The sequence below is a fragment of the Carassius gibelio genome, chromosome B14 (assembly GCF_023724105.1).
Source record: "Carassius gibelio isolate Cgi1373 ecotype wild population from Czech Republic chromosome B14, carGib1.2-hapl.c, whole genome shotgun sequence".
Taxonomy (NCBI): Eukaryota; Metazoa; Chordata; class Actinopteri; order Cypriniformes; family Cyprinidae; genus Carassius; species Carassius gibelio.
Window position 1 is genome coordinate 14,211,463 of NC_068409.1, and position 22,284 is coordinate 14,233,746.

The window sequence follows — 22,284 nt, forward strand, 5'->3', positions numbered from 1 at the left end:
TGTACTCCCTATCTACAGGCTCTATTGTTAAACTTTTTTCTTACTGCTGAACATGAGATGAGATTACTGTGAAATCGGTTTTCTCTCCAGTGCGTCACCAGTGTAAACTTCATTTATGAAAACTTCTAGATCACTCTTGTTAGGACATAGTCCATAATTACGATACAAATTATCTTGACTTTATCTTGTGGTTGTTTTGGGAAAACAGTAGGGCAAATTTTACCCAGTGGAGACGTTTCCCCCACTCTATCCTATATGTTCATGCAGATCTAACAAGTTTTATGAGCCTGGCATACTGTGTGATTGTTTGTTTGTTTGTTTGTTTGTTTTATGAATACTTTGAACCAGGCCCATACTTTTCATAAACTTTGGTTAGCAACTTATGGCTGCACTGTTGACAGCAATAAATCAACAAAACACTTTATTTGTCATGGAAAGCCATTAAATCTATTAATTATTAACTAGACAGTGGTTACATGTATAATAATTAAACCAAAACTTATCGCACATTATTGTTATCACAGTGAATGTTATGACATGATGCCTTTAAATGTTATTTCATTTCCCAGCACAATGTGCATATCAATAAAGACTTGTCTAGTGCTTTAGGATGGGTCATGATCATTGGGCCTCACCCATTTCACATTATTGCAGTAAATCATAAACCAAAGTCTAAAACGATAAGATTACGGGGGCATATTGTACAGTAATACATGTGGCACGAACAGGTCACATTTTACAATATAAGCTCCAGTAAACAGATTTGTGAAAGATTTATGTATGGTAAGATAGTGTTCTAACACATCCAAATTCCCACTGATACCTGAATCACAGGTCCCCATAGAGTATTTATATAGAAAGATATTTTTGTTAAATCCCTTCGTATACATGATTGTCATCTTTAGATATATTTACTTAATATTATTTCACTCTATTTTGACCTTATACAATGTCAAATAATGCACACAGAACTTGCCAAAGATTAAGCTTTAAATATTTATAAATATGTAAATTTACATATTTTTTTATTTAGTATATATTTAATTATAATACTTAATGAAAACATGCTTTCTGTTTATATTTTATTTGTATTTTTTATTTATTGTATAAAGTCTGTATCATTGTATATTATACAATACAATATTTTATTACTATTTACAGACTTGACAAATACATATATACTGTATATTATAAATAGTATAAAGTCATAATATTGTATATGTTGCTGCTAATCAAATTGACTTTAGTGTAAGTCGATCTTTAGGCCTCTAGTGGCTTTTCCACAGCATGTCCAGTATGATCCACACCAAACAATCAGAGACAAACACAATCTTTTCTGTCAGTCTCGGGAGAAATTTCCTCCATTGATTTTCTTTGGTAGTGGTAAAAATGTCAACGATTGCTATGATAATTTTTTCAAGACTTTTAACATTTTTCCCAAACTCTTAATGCACCAACACGCCTTTGGCAAAATAGTTAATTTCTCAAAATCACCTATTGTAAACAAAACTCCAACACAAATTTTCAAAATGCAAAAATAATATGACTAACAAAACACTGCATACATGTCTCAAAATCAAATAATTATTCCAAAACACTAACACGAGTTATCTTCCAACAGGAAAATTTTGCCCATCATAGCACAATATCATAAAAACACCAACATCAGATGGAATTACAGAAACTGTATTATTTTATATGCCTCAGGTCTGCCCCTATACAATAGACAGTGTCATATTGATCATAGATTGTGTTTTGCACTGCAGATCCTTTTGAAACCCCTCTACATAAACCCATCTCAGGTAGCTTTATAAAGTGTATCGTTTATGGAAAAAAGAGAAGATGACAGAGACATTATTAATTTAAAGCATTTATTTGCAACAATACATTACTATATATATATATATATATATATATATATATATATATATATATATATATATATATATATATATATATATATATATATATATATATATATAACATACACACACACACACACACACACACACACACACACACACACACACACACACACACACACACACACACACACACACAAATCATTGAAGCCAAAGGAAAGATAAATAATTAAATAAAAATAAAGTAACCATCTGATCTGCCCAGTCTTCTGCATTTGGCCATAAGATCTCATCCACAAAACACCTGATATCTTCTCATTCATCTGTTTCTCATTAACAAGGAAGTAAAATATAGAGGATATATTTGTGTTTCAGTTCACAATATGAACAGCTGCTGACTGTAACTTTAGCTTATAAGTTAGGTTTAAAACATGATCTTATCTGTTCTGACATACAGTGTGAAAGCATTTGTAAATTTTGCAGTAAAAATCCACTGTTTTGGTCTTGGTCGAGCTTGTGTGTAAAAGAAGTTCAAGCTTTTTAAATGTGTGTTAACTGTATGCATGTTGTGTCAAAGGAACAATACATGTGTTAATTGTATATCTTACAGAGACTGATGTTGTGCTAACTGTGTTAGAGGTTTAGGAAAGTTATTAAAAATATTTGTAAAAACTGTATGATCTAATCCATCAGGTATAATATATATTTTTTTCTTTTACATTTTATAATTAGGAACAATAAACATATCTTTAACCCTAGTTCTATCCAAGTTATTTCTCTGTTCTCTGTTCCAGCCTCCATTCGTTCTGTGTCTTTTGAATTTGCTCAGGAGTTGCTGAATGAATGTGTGAATGGGCCGGATTATTCTGGACATAATCTGTTGTGACAATTGTTTGCCTACCCACACTTGTTGTTATGCTAAACCCTTCTCTGAACGCTGTTTTAGGATCTGATTTTGTGTTATTATTAAGCAGTTTTGTCATCTGCTACAAGGCAAGAAGGCTGTATTAAGCATACATACTTTTCTCCACTACAATGTAAATGATTAACGTTTACAACTTTAAGGACAGTAATAGCCAGTGATGCACTAGCCAAAGGTCTTGTATATTACATATCATTCCCTCATTTGAAGAACGCCACTTGTTGGAATAGTACAAAGAGCAGACTGGACACGGTAAGTCTTCATCAGCCTTATATCATTTTCGACTTAGTTACTGCATTTAGATCAAGAGCCTATACCCAGATTAAGCTTTACTTTTTAGATATTATTATTTTGTGAATAAAAGGTTTGTACATTTTGATTGTAGACATTGATGACTTTCAACCATTCCTGGGCTTTGAAAAATAAATAAGGCAAACTGATTTGATACTATTAATAATTGTTCTAAATTGCAGCACTGGATTGATCTTTCTTTTCTAGATTTGTGTCCATGTGTGTTTAATAACATTTGAAAAAAAAAACCATTATAGCAACGTTATCAGTGTTCTGTCACCTAATTTTGGAGGTGGAAATGTTCTGCATTTAATGGTGATTTTGTGTTCTGTTTCTTCGATATGTCAGCCTTCCAGACAAACATGGGGAAGATGGGGAAACCTTTACTTCTCCTTTTGGCATTTTTAGCTTCTTGTGAGTATCTGAGAATTAGTCAGTGTCCATATCATTGATCGAAATTTGTGGTTTGCTACACTGTACTAGCTCAAAGTCCAGATCCAACAATGGTACAGTCTTAAGTGGACAGCAGCCAATGTAATTAAGATTTACTGTCACTTACAGAGGAGAATTCACAAATGTATTTTGTTTTATATCAGAATTTTGTCTTAGAAATGCTTTCTTTTGACTAACATGCTGATTTATGTTTGTGTTTTCTGTAGCGTACTGTAATTCAGTCCCTGTGATTAACATGGCTGTTGTAAATGTGAGAGAAGATCGTCCAGTCGGTCTGTACATCAACTCAAATTTCAGTCTCAACTATATGCTCAATCTCATATTGCATTTTTGTATGCATGAATGTAACATTTTCCTAATTCTGCATTTCCCCGGCAGGTGCATTTGCGTTTCAAATCGAAGCATCTGATCCAGATGACGACCCTCTAACATATCGAGTCTCTGGGACAGACGCTAGTCATTTTTTAGCCAACGAGGAGACAGGCCAAGTCACAATCAAGAGTATGCTGGACAGAGAGGTATTTTCTAAGGATTTTAAAAGTCTTCCTTCTATTCCTGAATTGAGAAGAAGGAATAACAGTTAGGAATTATGAATTTTAAATAATTTCCACAACAATTTGTATTACAATTTCTCTACATAAAAGACACTCAATTAACTTTGTGTATGTTGATGTGTTTTATTTCTTCAGACAAAAGACCTCTTAAACATAGAGGTTGTGGTGAAAGATACTGTTCATGCGGATGTAAGTTGGATCTACAGAATGTATTACCATGCTCAGAAAATGAACTCTCCTGAGTCCTAACATGTCTCTCTGTCTTTTTAGGTGTCAAAAACAGTTTATATTAATGTTCTAGATGCTAATGATAACGCTCCAGTATTCCAAAATCTACCCTACAATGTAGAGGTTCCAGAGGTGAGTGAGACCATTATCATTAAAGATGTACATATGAATGCTGTAACTGCTCAACACCTTACAGTTACACGGAAGGAATAATTTTCCTAAACCCAGTCATTTTGATGTTTACTCACCTCCTTTCTTTCAGAACAGGGCTTTTGCTAGGGCTCAAGTAAGAATGTAATAAATGACAATATAAGCATTGTTTTATTTGATTTCCCCAGAATTATAGAAATATAAGTCATCTATTTCACCAGTTTTATTATTACCTTATCAGTTGAAACCTTCTGATTGACAATAGTTCTACTATCGGCGGGATAAAGTACTGTTTTAAAAACTTGGCACTCAAAAAACTGGAGCAGCAACAGCCAGTCGCCAAAAAATAAATAAATAAAATAATAATAATAATTAAATAAATCAGCAAGACAAAGACAAAAAAAAAAAAAAAAAAAAAAAATATATATATATATATATATACACACACACACACACACACACACACACACACACATACATATATATATATATATATATATATATATATAGTTGTTAACTGAAACGTCTTCCCTAGCTTCCCTTTTAATGATCACCTAGTCAGTGTGTTAAACTTGGGAACTGAAGCCTATCTGTCTGCTATGTAAATGACTCATTGTTTGTGAAGTGGTTTATCCATGATACAGTCATGAATCCTGTTCTCCAGTCAGGTTAACTGACTCAGTGATCTGATTGCAGAGGTTTGAAAGTTTCGGGTTTCCATTTACTGGAATTGCATTGAAAAAAGTAAAAAGTGCATTGTTGTACAAAATTCTATGTCTACGGAAGAAAGGAACCAATGGGTTTAGGACAACATGACTAATTTGAGTAATGGGATATTTTGGGTAAACTAATCATTTAAAAGGTGTTGAGATTTACAAGCTGTGATGATGGTGTTGATTCTGTGTGAATTTGAGCTTGGTTAATTATGTCTTGAATCTGCTCCAATTTAACTTTACTCTCAGTCTGAGCAGTTTAGCACAGAGAAAGATTTAAGAAGTGACAGTGTGATTTTTTTTTTTTTTTTTAATTTCATGATAGTTTGAGCTGTTTCTTTACATTTATTTGTTTCTTATTCCCTCTTACAGAATGCACTTGTGGGCAGTACACTGTTCGGAGCAAGCGCCACAGATATTGATTCTGGCACAGCTAAACTTGTGACTTACAGAATTGATGATGTATGTTCCCTTTATGTCATAAATGTAATTTTCACATTGATGTCTCACTTTAATTGTATTCATAACACAGTATGTTTGTCTTAGGTGGCACCAAATGACGGGAGCCTATTTTCAATCTCTGAGTCTTCTGGAAATGTTGTGCTGGTGGGAGATTTGAGCTTCACTGAAAAAAGTCCTTTCTATCAGATACGAATCATTGCATCTGTGAGTATTTATTTATGAAGTAATGCTTTTTGAATGAGGGAAAATATCTGTGTGGGATGGGATGTGCAATAAACAATTGCAGTATTTTATTACTTAAAAAAAATCTACAAACAACCCATTTACTGTGTTATTTTCTGAGTGTTTATTGGTTTCAGGATGGTGGTGGGCCACTGGGTAATCAAGAAAATCTGGTTCAATCCTCATCAGCATTTGCATTCATTACGGTTAAGGATATGCCAAATATCGACCCACAGTTTCTGAATTTACCAAACCTTGCTGCTATTGACGAGAAATCACCTGTGGTGAGTGCTGCATTTTTCTTTTCTTTTCTTTTCTTTCTTTCTTTGTCTTTTTTTTGTTGTTGTTGTTATTATTATACATTTAGAGTTGCACTACTTTTCTTATGATTTTATGAAGAAAAAAAATATTTTAACTTTTTATATATACTTGATTTATTAATCCATTTCAGTATTTTATTTGTAAGTATATCTAGTGTAGCTTTGTAAACTAAACAGTTTTGGTACTATGGTACACTGTTTGGGCACCGCTTGGTGTCATATTTAACATATATTACATATATGTAATGACCTCTCACCTTTGAATCTCTCTCGCTGTACGCTCCATCTCAGGGTACGTCAGTCTTTACTGTGAGAGCCAGAGATCCAGACACTGGGGTCAATGACCAGATCCTCTACAGCATTGAAAGTCAGTCAACTGGAGTTTTTATTTTAACATTACTATTTGAAATGTTTTTTTTTATTATTATTATTTATTACAATTGTAAACATAGTCTCTAAAATCTCAAATGTCATAATCAATTCTCTTTGTCACCAATGATTTTGATATAGTTAGTAATATTCGGCTGTTCACGTGATCTTAATGTGGAAGCCACCATTAGAAGAGACCACCCTTATGTAGAATAAAACAACTTTTTGTCCTGTTGCACAGGTACTAATGCACCAGACCTGTTCCAAATCGATGAGGTGACTGGTGAAATATCTGTCAAAACTGTATTTGACCGTGAAGAATTACTGGATATAGATGCTGTTGTAATTTTGGAAATAAAGGTGAGTTTACTGTATTTAATTGTATCATGTTAGGATGATATCAGATTGATTACAATTGAACGGCATTTAACAGCAATAACGGCAATTATATTTGGTGGCAAATCAATGTCAGTGTGTTTTTATATTCTATGTAGTAACTATCGAAATCTATTTATTTTGTGATTGCTACTTGATTTTTTCTTCCTGTACTTCAGGCAAGGGAAACAAAACCTAATGTGGATGGAATTATTGCAAGCACAATAGGAGAGATACAGATTTCTATTGGAGATTTGAATGACAATGGCCCTGAATTTTATGAGTGTGAAGGTGAAACTGAAAGCTGCACACAGAAAAACACCTTCATAGGCCAAGTTGATGAGCATTCATCTATAGGACTGTCAGTAAATGAACTGAATATTAGAGTCAAAGATCCAGACCAGGTCTGTAGTTACAATATTTGCATGGTTTTTATGAGGATTCTGTTTCTATGATGATGATGTTGATGAAGACTAAATTAAATTATTTATGATCCAGAGGCAAAACAACAAGTTCAATCTCCGTCTTGAGGGACCTGATAAGGATGCGTTCGATGTCAGTCCCAGAGCTGGGGTGGGAGATAGTTCTGTACAAGTGATAATAAAAAATCATTTTGCTGTTGATTACGAGGAGAAGACAGTGATGTCTGTTCAGGTTTGTATATTAGGATGTTTCTATCTATCTATCTATCTATCTATCTATCTATCTATCTATCTATCTATCTATCTATCTATCTATCTATCTATCTATCTATCTATCTATCTATCTATCTATCTATCTGTCTATCTGTCTGTCTGTCTGTCTGTCTGTCTGTCTGTTGGTCAGTCTGTCGGTCTGTCTATCTATCTTTCTTTTATGAAAACTTATTTGAAACCTTTTTGCAGTAGACAAAATGATAATCTGAAGCAGTCTTAATACTTTGTTATATCTCACAGATTATTGCTGAAGATGACAGTGCAGACTTCATCTCTACGGCCTCTGTCACCATTAACATCATTGATGTAAATGACAATCTTCCTAAGTTTGAGGAGGATGTTTATGAGTTTTTTGTTGATGAACACTGTGATGATGGAACTGTTGTGGGCACCATTACTGTAAGCAAACAATCTTCTATTTTCACACTTTTCCTTTCCGTGGTGATTAAACAATATAGGCAGAATCTGTATTGTTAAAAGCGCTATATAAATAAAGGTGACTTGACTTGATATGACTTGACTTGACTAGGATTGATTGATCTGACACTCATTAATGTTCTGCTTTGACAGGCAACAGATGGAGATGCCTTGGATAATGGCAAACTCACTTACAAATTGATGCCCGAAAACATGTACGTTGAATATTCAGTCTGCTATCATTTGGTTAGGACAAAATTACTCAGTTTGGAAGTACTGTTTACTTAAGTTTGTCATAAAAAATACATAAAAAAGATTTTCTTTCTTTCTTTCTTTCTTTCTTTCTTTCTTTCTTCTATTTTAACATCAGGCAGGATAAGTTCGATGTTCATCCAGGAAATGGAACTATCTCAATAAAAAATGGAAAGCTTCTTGACAGAGAAATCACCAATTCCTACTCACCCACCCTGCAGGCCATAGATTCAGTAGTCCAGATTGGTACCACTGTTGTGATGATCAACATTCGGGATATTAATGATCAGACACCAGAAATGAACAGAGAACTTTATGAGGCCTATGTACAAGAGAACCAAATCTTAGAGCTTAAAATCCAGGTAACTTTATGGATGTAATGCTGATTGAAAAAGCAGCATAGGCATCTGAAATGATGAAGAGAGATTGTGTGAATGTTTTGCATGTCACTCTTACTCATGTAACTAGTAGTGCATGGTGCTGGCAACACCTAGGTCATGGACTTGATTTTCAGAGAACAAAAAAAAAAAAAAAAACGAATACATTAAGTTTACTGAGTGATTTAGGTAAAAGTGTCTGCCAAGAAAATTAATGTAACAGAAATATCTATGTCACTAATGGATTCGCCAATGTATTTATTTTTGATAGGCTAGAGATGGAGACGACCCGAGCACACCAAACAGTAAAATCCAGTATAGCATTGAGGACAGCCCATTCAGTAGTAACTTTACCATAGACAAAGACGATGGTTTGCTTAAAAACAGTGGTCTATTGGACCGTGAGGCTATTGACCTTGCCCCAGATGGTGTGATTCATTTGGTGGTGATTGCTTCAGATATGGGCAACCCACCCCTGTCCTCCACAACCAACGTGACCATCAACATTGGGGTGAGAATGCAGCATTTTTATAACTAGAGATGAATTTAAAGACCATTTATTGATCCCAATTATACGTATTATATGTATACATTTAAATCACTATAAATGTGCATATATTTATATACATTAATTTTAATAAATTTCGAAATATATTTCATTATAATTCATTAAATTCAAGTAACTTATTTTTTCATTCTATTTTTTCCCAGGATGAAAATGACAATTCTCCAAGGTACCTTGATCCTGCTCCCTACGAATTTAAAGTGAAGGAAAGTGAACCTGGCAAGTAACTCGTGCTTTTTCTGAACAAATTTCAGTATGATTTTAAGTAATTGTTTAGTACATTTCCATATATATATATATATATATATATATATATATATATATATATATATATATATATATATATATATATATATATATATATTTTTTTTTTTTTTTTTTTTTTTTTTTTTTTTAATATGAACATTTAGCAAAAACTGAAATTTTTTTGTCCCCCCTCTGTAGGCATATGGGTTGGCTCTCTGCGGGCTCACGATGCCGACCAATCAGACTTCAATAACCGTATCTTCTTTAGCATTACTGATGGCAGTTTTGGAAGTTTCATATTATTTTCTGAGCCCATCAGTGAAGGTTACAGGGGAAACATCACTGTTGATCCTGCTGTTGAGCTGGACTATGAAAGTAATCGGAAAACATACGATCTAACGGTAGAGGCCTCGGACTTGGGTCAGAAAAAGGCTAAGACTAGTGTTAAAATAATAGTGGTTGATGTGAACGACACTCCGCCTGAATTCCCATCTGGCATGGTCCTGGATGTAAAAGAGAACAGCACCTTGTCAATGCCTCTGGCCACAATCAAAGGCACCGATGTGGACACTAAACACCTTCTAGAATATGAGCTTGATTCAACTGAATGCCACTGCAATGGCAGCAGAGGTCCATGTCCCGAAGAGTGGTTCAAAGTTGAGAGTAATGGTGAAATAATAACTAATACTGACTATACTATTGACTACGAGAAATGTGATAAAGTGTTCTTGAATGCCAAGGTGGTGGATGTTTTAACTGAGAAGAGGAGTAACAGTACACAAGGTATGTTCTATTGCTTCATACGGTCCATTAAAAAAGTGATTTCCTCCTTTCTTTCATAGTATGTTCTGTTATAAAAGCCAAACCTCAAGTGATTTCACATTTTAATTGAACACTGAACACACATTAACTGAAAAATATAGTACTTGCACAAAATGAGGTCGAATTGTTATTTTTAGGAGCCAAATTCCCTTTTCCACCCTTATTTTACAGTTTATTCATTCACATTAACCAGTGACTTTAATCATTTTGGTCTTTATTGAGTGCACTGAATATTAATGAAGTATTGTTCGCTTGCTTGTAGGAGTTGTCACTATTAATATTGTGGATATCAATGACAATGCCCCAGAATTTGTCATCTTGCAGGATTTCTATGGTAAACAAAAATTGTATTTAAATAAAAGTGGTTGACATATAAGCAAATGTATGCTAAAAGTTTAAAAATATGTTTTTTTTCTCTAGTTGTAGTCATTGAGAAAGTTGAGCAGGGCACATCTGTCGGTAGAGCTTATGTAAGTGTAACAATTTAAGGTCTCTTTATATGTCACTTTGTGTGCTGTTATATACACATTTCATTACTGTATAATGTCTTTGAGTCTCCATAAAGTTTGTTTCTTGGGTTTGTTTCCTCTTACCCTTTTAAGGCCACAGATAAAGACACAGGAGATAACAAGAAAACCACATTTGAAGTTACAAAGGTGGACTTTGTCAGCAGTGAAGGGATTTCCCCAGAGGATTTGTTTCTCTACGCTGACTCTGCTGATCAGGAAGATGCTTCTGGAAGGTTCAGTGCACATATAAGGTGAGACATTAAAATTCCTAACCTGTTTGATACTCACGAATCAGAAAATAGAAACTACTCTATGTGCAACAGTCGAAATGAACTAAACTGGAGGTAAACGAGCAAATGTCTCTTCACAATGTCCAGGTCCGGGAAAGCAATTGGAAATAATAAAAGAGGAAAGTTCATAGTGCAGGTGAAGGCCTATAACCCCGATGGTCTCAGTTCCATCTCTGTGGTTGAGGTAAGGCATTTTTCACCCCTGCAATTTATTATTAATTTCATTCTGTCTTGTTGATTTTGGTCTTTTTTTTTTATTGGGTTGTTTTGCAGCTTCTCACAGTTGACAGCTCCTACAGAGTCAGTCTCAGGTTTAGTGCATCTGTGTCTGAAGTCAATGAGAATTTGCCTCAGATCAGAGCGTAAGAGATGCTTTTTAAGATTGATTTGAATCTATTGATTTGCAAAGAAGTGTTATTTTAAAGGACACTTGGAGTATGATTCATTATTATTATTTATTTTATGCTTTTTTAATTCCGGTCAAAAGGAGTAAATGTGTGTGTGTGTGTGTGTGTGTGTGTGTTTTTCTTTACAGGATTCTGATAAGTGCTACAAAAGCAACAGTTGAATTCTTCAATGTGTTTAGTGAGACAGTTACCCGGTAAGGTTCAGTCAACCATGTCCCCACGTATACATTTACATACACATACAGAAAACTAAACTGAATCGTAACAAACTCAGAAAACCTGAAATATATGGATTTTTTTTTTCCTGTTGTAATATGCATAATCCAGAAGGTGGCTTATGCATCACAGACTAAATCCAAGTCAGTCGTATTTTCTCCCCCAAAAAGACTCAAAATTCAATGTAGATGTCCTGTCTTGTCAGTACTACTGTTATTAAGCAAACATTCCCTTTATATGGCATGATTACTGAAAATTCTAGATTTAAGACGCAACAGACCAGTAAAACATTATCTACACTGTAAAGAAATTCCATCTATTTCAAGTCAGTCCATGGACTTAAGTTTTTAAGTTTAATCAGCTTAGTCATTTTAAGTCATTTTAACTTAAATTATATTAGGATGACTTTAAAAAATCTAGTTTAACGTCATATAACTTGGAATAGCTGAACATATTTTGATGAGTTTATGCAAAAACATTAGCTGCTATGACTCACTGACACTGATTGTATCGGTTTTTACAGTGTACTTACACTATATTTATATTACAGAAATGGTCAGACTTTACTCCCCCAAACCTGTATAACTTTATTTCATCTGTGGAATATAAAAGGAGACATTTAAAAAAATATATTAAGTGTTTTTATTGTTAACTAGAACTATATAAAAATGTAAATACATTATTTAAAATACATTTAGCCATTTGCATTGTGTTTATGCGTATATCAGATGCTTTTATCCAAAGCGACTTATAAAAGAGGAAAACATGCTTTGTAATATACAATGCAGGTTTATTTGACAACTAGATTAGGAATAAGTACATAAATATTAGATGAAAACCTTCAAAATGACTTTAAAAATGAAAATCAGGAATGTTGCCTTGGCAACTAACTGAAATAAAATGAGCTGAAGATGAACTATTAAAAGCACTATACCTGAAACTGAAATAAAAATAAATAAATTAAAGCTGAATTTAAAATTTTAAAAGAAAATAATAATAAGCCAGAAGCACATAAAAAAATTACTAAAAGTAAAATGAAACTTAATATATAAATATGCTAATTAAATATGTAAATAAATGCTATAATAGCATATAAATCATACAAAAATTCTGTCATTCGCAGATCTGAAGAGATAACCGTTTTGGAGGCTTATTTTGTGTTCCCAAATGGCACAGCTCTTAACTACGATGAAGTGACCACAATCCTGAATTCAGAGGAGGTCTATAAGGAATTTGGATCCCAGCTTACTCAGCTTGGATTTACTGGCATTGTGAGTGACCAAAAACAAAAACTAAAGATGTTGTTCAACACAGTAAGCTTTACGTTTTTTTCAAATGCCTTTTCTCATTTCGTTAACAGTCAATAACTATTACGGAGACTACAGAAATGAAGACAGAGGTGTTTATCATGATTGGTTTGATGGCTGCACTGGCGATCGTTCTTGTTGTAACAACCACCTCTCTCGTGTGCATCAGAAGAAAGTAAGAACTACCGAATTACCCATGTTTCAATGATGTAAAAAAAAACAAAAAAAAAAAACACTTATTGTTTGGTTTGCATGGTGATCTTTATACACCTTATCAGTCTCTGTATTATACCATTCATTTGTAGTTACCCTTTTTGAGTAATTTGTAATATTTAAAGGCCTAAAATTAGCCACCATGCCTCTGAACATGGATGGGTCATGTAGGGTGTATAGAATATGAAGTCAACTTACATGAGCCAATACAGTGGCATAATGGAAGACCCTCTAACCTCAGTCTGGCTCTCACACATTACAAATCTGCTAACCAGATTTAAAATAGCTCTTCCTTATGTGCACCCACACATTTGCACAAGTTTCTTCATTCTGTCTGATGTGTGCTGGATTTGCAACTTATCGCTGCTGGTCTCTTTCTAACCTTTAGTTACAAGAGGAAACTAAAGGCAGCCAAAGCCATGAATTCAGCAGCCTCAGTGGTCATAAAGAATCAGAAGACCGGCCCTGTGGTTCCTGGAACCAACCAATACAACAAAGAAGGGTAAGACAGACATCACGGGCTGCCTAAAATGTTGAGCCATTGTGTAATTTTGAACAGGAATTCAGCAGCAGGCTGTTGTGTGAGATTGTGTGATATGTATTCCACAGCGCAAACCCAGTGCTGAATATGAATATTGATACAGCCACAGACCTAGGCTTCGATGAAGATGACTCCAGCGCAGACAGAGAGAGGTATCATGACTCTACACTAAAAACACTACTGAGAAGAAATTATGAGAAGATGTTCACACTGTTGTAGGGTACTGACTAGGATATCAATAAATATATACATATATATATATATATATATATATATATATATATATATATATATATATATGTTAAAAGGTAATTTATTCATGTTACAGCAAAACTGAAGACTGGGGTAATGGCTGCAGAAAATTCAGTCACATGATCCTACAGAAATTATTCCTATATTTGGTGCTCGGGAAATAGTTCTTGTTATAATCACTGTTTAAAACATTTGTGCTACAAAAGAACAGCTTTTATATTCAATTAAAATCTTTTGTAGCATTATAATGTTTTACTGTCACTTTTGATTCAATTAATATATTCTCGTTGAATAAAACTATTAATATATTTAAACAACTTTTAATTTGTTGTGGTATAGATCAAGGGGCATGTGACACTTAGCATTAATCCTATTCAATTAACAAACACTAAATCAACAGCCCTATTAGTTACATAATGCATCGTGATCTATCAGGCAGTTTGTGTTTTAATGTAATTACTCTGGAAAGTGAGAGGTAAAGTTTCATCTTACTCGCTCTGAAATTATCTAAACAAGATGATATCACATTGCACATTCAAAAACTGACTTCACTGTAGAAGATGGAAGCCACTGACCTTCAATGGAAGTTTTTGAAAGCATGTTTATCATGTCATGGAAGCCCACATTCTGCAAATGAACTTAAATGGCTTCTACAAAATCTATTTAAGATACAGTAGAACATACTGTAGTTCTCCATGACAGATAGCATCTGTTTGCACTTATCTAGGGGTAATTATAGATTGGTTTCAGTAACGGTAGTTTTAGTTAAACAATGTTGTGATGTTGGTGACCCCATAAGTCTCAGAATCACATTAAGCTGTACTACATGCTAAATGTAGCATGATTTTATTTCAAGCTACATGACTGGTCGAAATGTCTCTGCCAGTAACTTCTTTCCCTATGTCTCCAAGTCTTCATTCAGAAGAGTGTAACTTTGTGAGATTCTGATTATGTCTGTATTCTGTGTGTTTTAGCCTGAATTCCCTGGACTACAGCATTGATATGACGACAGAGAATGCCAATGACGCTATGCCAATGATGGTAAATGTATTATTAAACTAAAGATAATATACAGCAGGGAGCAGAAGTTTGAGACCACTAGTGAAAGTCAACATAATTTGTGAAACAGTGAACTGAAAAAATAACTAGAATTGAATAATTTCTTAGCATTTGTGGTGTCACCTTTTTGCTTTAATAACAGCAGAACTCGAGCAGCATGAATTCCATTCCAAGTTTGTGTAAAACTTGATAATCATGTTCTCCAGTATGATTTGAGGCATTTGCATAGTCACTAATTTGCTTATTTAATAGTGACAGATCTAAAATTACAAGTTCTACAGTATTTCAGGCATTATTTTTTTGTTTTTTTTGTTTTTGTATTTCAAGCATAAATTCCTCTTATTATGCAAAAAACTTATTTTTCTATAAACGCTTGGGGACACAACAGCAAAAAGACTTCATAAGTTCTTTAACTGAGTATGTTTTGAGTACTTAACGTTTTCTGTTGTGTGGTAGGCAATTCAGGAGGAAGACGAGGAGGAGGAGGAGGAGGATGAAAGAAGTGAATCTCCATACATTGAGCCTCTGGGTGCTGCACTTGCCCAGCGAGAAAAGAGGAGAGGTGTTGACAGCCCCAGTCTCACTTTTGCAAACCCTTCCGTAGACACCACTGATCTCTAACTTTCAGCCTCTGACCTCCACCTGTTTGCCATTGTTTTATATGTGATCCTGCCAAAAAAGGAGAAAAGACTCAATTTCACAATATTTTGCATTTGGGCAAACTTTAACTTTAAAGTAAACCCACTTTAAATGACCAATGCACTTTGAAATGTAAGAGAGAGAAAAAATCTCGGTGCACTAAAAACAAGCAGTGATTCAAACAGTATTTGAAGGTAAATTTTACTTACATTATTCTCCATCATCCCTTTTTCATAGTCAGAATTTTTGGATTCTCCAATATTTAATACCTATTCCTTGATTGTACTGTCATAAAGAAGATTGAAACTCTTTTTAAAAAATATTATTTTCTGTCTCTGAACAAAAAACCTTAACTGCTTCAACAGAAACTTAAGTTAAACTGCTTGTGTATCCTGACAAATATTACCTACTGTAGCACTAGTCTGCTAGTTTAAGTCTGAGTCAAATCAAAAATCTCATATCCTGCTATGACAGATTTATTAAACAGGGTTTATATATATCGTAAACTGTCTATATATGGTGTATTGTTATATGTTCTAAGTGCAATCATTCGATAGCATGTTCTGTGAATTAAAAAAAAAAATACTAATAATAATTAGGTATTTTTCTCTAATAAAATTGATCATGTTATTAAAGCGAGTCACAAATCAAGTTTGCTTTTCCCTTGTAGATGATTTAATTTCAAAACTATTCACTTTACAGTTCTCACAACAGTCACAAAACATCACAGGCAATGTAAGGCTCGAAGGTGCGCTTGATATATGTGTACTGAGCTGGACTGAAAATACAAGACAAATCCATTGAATATTGACGAGGTTATACAAAAGCAAATAGAAAATGAAACTCAAAGAACACCAAACACTTCAATGTTGATAAAATCTGAGACATCATCTATTACTTGTTACCTGAAACACCAAGAATTTTTTAAGGTCATTTTTGCCCAATACAAAATACTTGGTACTGTCACTCTATAAAGGTTTTCTACCATTCCTTAAATATACAAGCTGAATTTGTATATACATATTTGAAATATAGAAATATTAAAGGTAAAATTATTAGTGTAAAATATTATAAAAGAGCACTTTAAAAGTGATCCTCACTGACCACAACAACATCAAGGTAGCATGGTCTCGACAGAAGCAAGCAAAAACACATAGGAGCCATTTTAAAATCGAGAGCGAGGAGAAATCAAGACAACTGTATTTGTGTGCAGTGTATCAAACCAAACCTAAAGTGATGATTATCCATATACTGTAGGGGCGTCTTGTAACACAGTGTCAATACAAGTCATTTTAAAGGTCTTAAAGGGGAGTATCATTGAACAAAACCCAATCCTGTGCACATCCAAAGTGCACAAAATTTGGAAAGACTGTCTATTAAGATGGTTTGGACCACCATGCCTTCCTTAGTTTTCCTCATCTTGACGTGGTCTTGTACAACATTTTGGCCGCCAGATGTTCCTGAACCACTGGCGAAAATTATTCTGCCGACGCCTGCCACTCTGCACCGTCTTTTCCTCACTTTGTTCTTTGGCCAGGCTGCTTTCACCAAGGTCTGATATGGGGGGAGGACTGGAAGGCATCGACATCGACGTTTCGGTTGGGTTTGCTGGCAGACCATCTGCAGGACAGGGCAAGGCCAAAGGCTGTTTCTGCTTCTTTACCTGTTTCTCCAGGTGCTTCTGGATGGCGGAGCCCAGCACTGCCACCTCCACCACCGCACCATACACTTCCCAAGTCATTCCCTTTTCATCCCAGCTCACCTCCTGCACAGGTTCTGGCACTTCGTCTGTTGTCACCCCGATCCGTGGTTCCGGCTCGGGGAAAACCTCAGGTGCGTTCAGAATGATCGGAGTCATAGGAGCAGTGGCAACCGAACGGAATTCCACCTGAGGGCCCACCTGCATCTCGGCATCTTTGGTCAGTGCCACATCTGTACTACACTTGTTGGCGAGTTTTCCAAAGGGGCCTGGAAAAAGGAATGCTGCGGAGCCCTCTTGAGGAGTCATGGGGCTGGTGGCCACCGACTGGTACATCACCTCCAGGCTAACCTGGGTTTGCACGGTCTGTGTGCGTCCATGCGACTGAGTCAAGGTTAGTGTCTCTTGCGAAGGTCGTCCAGGATCCTTGGACTTGGTTGATTCGGTTTTCTTCAGTTTTACTTCCACATCTTCAGGCTTTGTGGGCTGGTCTTTCAGACTGCAAATGTTCACTTCCGTGCCTGTGCTACTTGCATTTGTTTTCTGTGGGGTGCTTGAACATTTACTTCCACATTTTGTCTCATTGCTACTATACCCTGGATCTCCAGGCAATCTTGGTCCTTCATTGGTGGTATTCTGCTCAGGTGATACATGGCTTATGACGCTGGTCTTCTGGACTTGACTGACTTCAATCACGTTTGCCACAACAATGGAACCTTCGAGGCTCTCTTCCTCAGTCACTCCTTCACTTTTAACCGAAGAGACCATCTCTGGTTCAGCAGGGCAGCTGGAAGTCTTCTGCTCCCCGAACTCATCCTCATTCTCCTCATTCTCCACATTCTCCTCATCCTCTAAAGTACAATCATGGTTGGTCACCAGTATGGTAATCTCCTGGTCCAGGCTTTGTTGGCCAGATGCCAAGCACATCTTATCTGCTTGGTTAACACTCCTCTCTGGTTGAAATGCTGCCGCAGGTGGTTCATCACTTTTGACTGCTGTTTGAGTGGAAGATAATTCCTCTTCTAATCGCTGCTCATGTGGAATCACTGACTTGATCTGATCTGATGAAATCTCTTGGTCAGGTTGCTCCTCGATGCTCCCACAGATCTCCTTATGGCCTGCAGTCCCTGGGTTTTCATCAGTTACGTTGTCGTTCATAAGGGCCGAATAGTCATTGGTGTTTATACTTGTGGTGGTCCCTGAGCCAACTTTCCAAACTTCACTTTCTGTCAGAACAGGACCCTCCATGGGTTCAGAGATGGGTTTGTGTTGATCTGGGAAAAGGGAAGTAGAACGTCTGAGCTTCACAGATTCACGCCACTGATGGTTTTGCTGGAAAACAAATCACATAAATGCATCAGTGCATTAATGCAGGTGCAATGAATTAAAAAAAGAGCACTTGACATGCATTAATGATGGCACACACACAAAAACACTACATTAGGTAAAATTCATTTCATATCTGATTGTTTTGTAATGATCTCAGGCACTGAAAAACAATCATGATTTATGTTCTTGAAATAATTATAAAATAAAATTACACAAACTTCAGTCTTAAAATACTTACAGGAAGAACAGTATTGATTGCCGACAATCTTGATTCCACTTTTATCCCCCAAAACAGAAACCAAATGATATCAAGGCATATGTCTGCTTCAGTTCAACCACACACACACACACAAACTTGTTTAAAAAAAATAAAATAAAAATTTTGCAGTACCTTCTAAAATCAAAACTACGACGGCACACAGTGAGACCATAATTAAAAAACAACACCCCAACGACACATACCTCAACTGCACGACAGATCAAATGCTGTATCCATATTTTTAAAGATTTCACAGCCAAAGCATATATTCACACTCCAAGCTCCTCTTTTAGGTGCTGGTAATGATGAGAGGCAGGCTGTAGATGGTTTGTTTTCCAGAAGAATCTCAGTGGATGGTGGTCCTTGGATTTCACTGTGGCTGAGAGTACTGAAAGCTTCTGATTTTTAGTTTCCCTGGAAACCAGACTCAGCCTGCCAGTGATTGGTAATGAAATGACAAAGTATCTGTAGCTTTTTAATCAGAAGCAAATGATGGGGATGAAAATCCATGTGTTGAAAAATTATAATAATAAAAATAAATGAATAAATATTGAATATTTAAGTAAAGTAATAAATATTTAAGTAAAAAAAAAAACAAAACAAAAAAAAACAAAGCTCTTATGTAATAAAACCTCAAATGAAACACATTTACTTCGGCAGACAATATACCAAAAGGGTAAACCAGTAATGTCTTTATGAGCTCTGGAACAAAACATTTGATACAGTTTACTTTTTCTTATATAACAAAATAAATATATATAAATTCACATTTTCATAATTTTTGTTTTCCCGCATGAGAAAACTAAATCAGTGTAAAGTGGTTGACGATGTAGGTCACTAAACTGCTGCACCTATGTAAAAGACCATTTAATTAATATTTTTTGAATGATAACTATAAAATGGATTTTTGGATTCATATGCCCGCACACTGGTCCATTACACCTCACCATGCCATGGTGTGAGCTTTGGAGAGCTGTATTTTATCGCCTATGTTCTCACCATAAAAATCGAGGGCTTTCGCCAATCGCATGTTCTCACAGAATATTTGTTGCCTAGCAACCAGCCATGTACATGCAGGGGGTGGAGTGACTGTGTTCATGGTAATGGGGGGTGGGGGGGGGGGGTTCAGACAACACATGCCATATTCTGAAAACAAGAGGATGCTGCCTGCGAATGATGATGAAGAGGAGGAGGTGGATAGAGGATGTAAAGAGGATGGAGACGTGGAGGTGGAGAGTACAGGGGAGAGTGTCAAAAGTGCTGGAGATCAACTGTAAATTAAGTTGTGATGAGAAACCTTTCCTCGGGATGACTCTGTTTGACATATGCGTCTACGTCTACAGACATGAACGCCAATGAGTATATCTTGACTGCTTTTATCTTCACTATACAACAGAATGAAACTTTGAAACAATATGAAACATATGAAAGAAATTGGTAACACTTTAGTATAGGGTCCAGTTCACACTAATAACTAGTTGCTTATTAGCATGTCTATTATTAACATATTGGCTGTTTATTTGTGCTTATAAAGTACATATAATGCATGACATCCATAATCCTACCCAATACCCTAAACTTAACACCTACCTTATAAACTATTAATAAGCAGCAAATAAGGTGTTAATTGAGGCAAAAGTCATAGTTAATGGTTAGTTAATAGTGAGAATTGGACCCTAAAATAAAGTGTGACCAAAAAAAAAAAAATATATATATATATATATAATAAGGTATGCATGTATGTTATAAGTATATAAGGAATGTATGTATGTATTAATTATTATTTATTTAATTTGTTCTTGCTGTTGAAAGTATTTTCTGATTTACAGAGAGATAAAGAATGTTTATATATGTTTATTTATTTATATTTATATTTATATGTATGTATATATATATATATATATATATATATATATATATATATATATATATATTTGTTTGGAATTCTCAATGTAATCTATCTACTCAGGTTTTTTTTTACCCTATTACATGTGCATGTCTTGCACTTACATTTATTTGGGGGGGTATTTGTTTGCATTTATAGCTTTTATAGACACCTACACATTCTGGCATCATATCATAATTTGTCTCAATTTTACATGCCATAAATACAAAACAGACATTACATTTTATATTTGTATTTTAAAGGAACTGAAAATAACTTATAGATTTTTCTTACTTGCAGCTGTCTGAAATCATACCGAGTGTATTCTACATGCAATAAGGTATTAAGGGCTCAGCAGCTGCTCTTATGGCAGGTTTGACATAAAGTTCCTGACACCAATCATATCTGCTCCTGAACTTTCAGGAAATATTCAACACTGATTTTAAGGTTGAGAGTAGCTTATTCTCAGCAAGGTTTTCATGCATGAAATGTACAGCAAGTTAATCTATAGGGCTAGCGCATCCAAAATGAAAATGTCAGATCCTGTATGCTTGTTACATTCTGAGTACTCCTTAAATTTCAACTATATATTCAACTTGATGCCCACAGTAATTCTTTGTTGCAGTTCTTCTGAATGTAACTACACTCTATTAATCAAGACTGATTTTGAGCTGTGGAACACATTTGAAACAGGATGCACAAGTAGGTGAGTAGCAGCCAACATGTGGCAAGTTATTTAAAGGATTATTGTTCATAATCAAAAGCATCATCTCTTGACATCCACAGGAATACTGAATAGCAGGATCTGGCCTAAGGCGCTTTTGAATGAAAGTTCTTTCACTGTGGTCTAGCTGTGTTATGTTACCATAGCAACATACAGTATCACTGGTTTACCCCCCTTGAGTGAAGTGGGAGCTGAGAAAAATAATGATAATAATAATAGAAGGGGGTTTTACTAAGAAAGTGGACGTGCTCTTGCACACTCTATATCCTCACACTAGAATGTTTCACTAGAATAGAAAAGCACAGGATGACCATAAAGAGACTGCAGCAGCTGAACAGAATGTTTCGTGTAATTTCAAAGCACAAGAATCTCTGAACAGATTTTGGAATATAGATAATCAACAATTAAACCGAAATTAAATCTTTCTCAAATATGCAACTGAGCTGGTACATTTACAAAGTTGCTAGTATAATTTTTTACGATCCTGTTCACAAGGTTCAGGTTAAATCTATTCTGATAGGGTAGTGCAGTATTTATCTGGAACTCAATTAGTGTTCGAAATCCTTAATGGTGTCTGATGCTTTCTCTGCAGCTGAGCCTATAGCAGACTGTGTTTGTCTGGATGTCTCCTCAGCAGCTGTTTGTAAATATACACACATA

At 35.1% G+C, this 22,284-nt stretch overlaps 2 protein-coding genes across 3 annotated transcripts; one reads left to right on the plus strand and one right to left on the minus strand.

The window, feature by feature from the left end:
- Window positions 1–2,953: 2,953 nt before the first annotated feature.
- Window positions 2,954–16,379, plus strand: LOC127971570 (cadherin-related family member 2-like). Its single transcript, XM_052574666.1, has 31 exons — window positions 2,954–3,036; window positions 3,424–3,489; window positions 3,735–3,800; window positions 3,907–4,046; window positions 4,218–4,271; window positions 4,353–4,442; window positions 5,546–5,635; window positions 5,720–5,839; window positions 5,995–6,141; window positions 6,469–6,544; window positions 6,788–6,906; window positions 7,101–7,325; window positions 7,420–7,575; window positions 7,857–8,015; window positions 8,187–8,248; window positions 8,404–8,647; window positions 8,934–9,173; window positions 9,374–9,446; window positions 9,672–10,256; window positions 10,558–10,629; window positions 10,716–10,765; window positions 10,898–11,055; window positions 11,182–11,278; window positions 11,368–11,456; window positions 11,630–11,695; window positions 12,841–12,988; window positions 13,078–13,199; window positions 13,626–13,739; window positions 13,847–13,930; window positions 15,005–15,071; window positions 15,546–16,379. The coding sequence occupies exons 2-31, from the start codon at window positions 3,438–3,440 to the stop codon at window positions 15,708–15,710; spliced, it is 3,930 nt and encodes a 1,309-aa protein (XP_052430626.1). The 5' UTR covers window positions 2,954–3,036; window positions 3,424–3,437; the 3' UTR covers window positions 15,711–16,379.
- A 1-nt stretch (window position 16,380) lies between these two features.
- LOC127971572 (G protein-regulated inducer of neurite outgrowth 1-like) lies at window positions 16,381–19,574 on the minus strand. 2 transcript variants are annotated; one of them, XM_052574672.1, is made up of 3 exons: window positions 19,219–19,574; window positions 18,995–19,077; window positions 16,381–18,759 (listed from the first exon to the last, which is right to left on the minus strand). In XM_052574672.1, exon 3 carries the CDS (start codon window positions 18,673–18,675, stop codon window positions 17,134–17,136), a length of 1,542 nt encoding a protein of 513 aa, XP_052430632.1. In that variant the 5' UTR covers window positions 18,676–18,759; window positions 18,995–19,077; window positions 19,219–19,574; the 3' UTR covers window positions 16,381–17,133. The 2 variants fall into 2 exon arrangements, with proteins under 2 accessions (XP_052430632.1, XP_052430631.1); XM_052574671.1 differs by lacking the exon at window positions 18,995–19,077 and having other exon boundaries at window positions 19,219–19,573.
- Window positions 19,575–22,284: the final 2,710 nt, after the last annotated feature.

What these genes read in the sequence shown, in the direction of transcription:
- LOC127971572 (XM_052574672.1), bottom strand. Translation starts at nt 18,675, where the DNA reads ATGGAGGGTCCTGTTCTGACAGAAAGTGAAGTTTGGAAAGTTGGCTCA.
- LOC127971570 (XM_052574666.1), top strand. Translation starts at nt 3,438, where the DNA reads ATGGGGAAGATGGGGAAACCTTTACTTCTCCTTTTGGCATTTTTAGCT. An exon ending in ACGTGACCATCAACATTGGG is followed by an intron (nt 9,174 to 9,373) that starts GTGAGAATGCAG and finishes ATTTTTTCCCAG; the next exon opens with GATGAAAATGACAATTCTCC. An exon ending in TTTAGTGAGACAGTTACCCG is followed by an intron (nt 11,696 to 12,840) that starts GTAAGGTTCAGT and finishes TGTCATTCGCAG; the next exon opens with ATCTGAAGAGATAACCGTTT.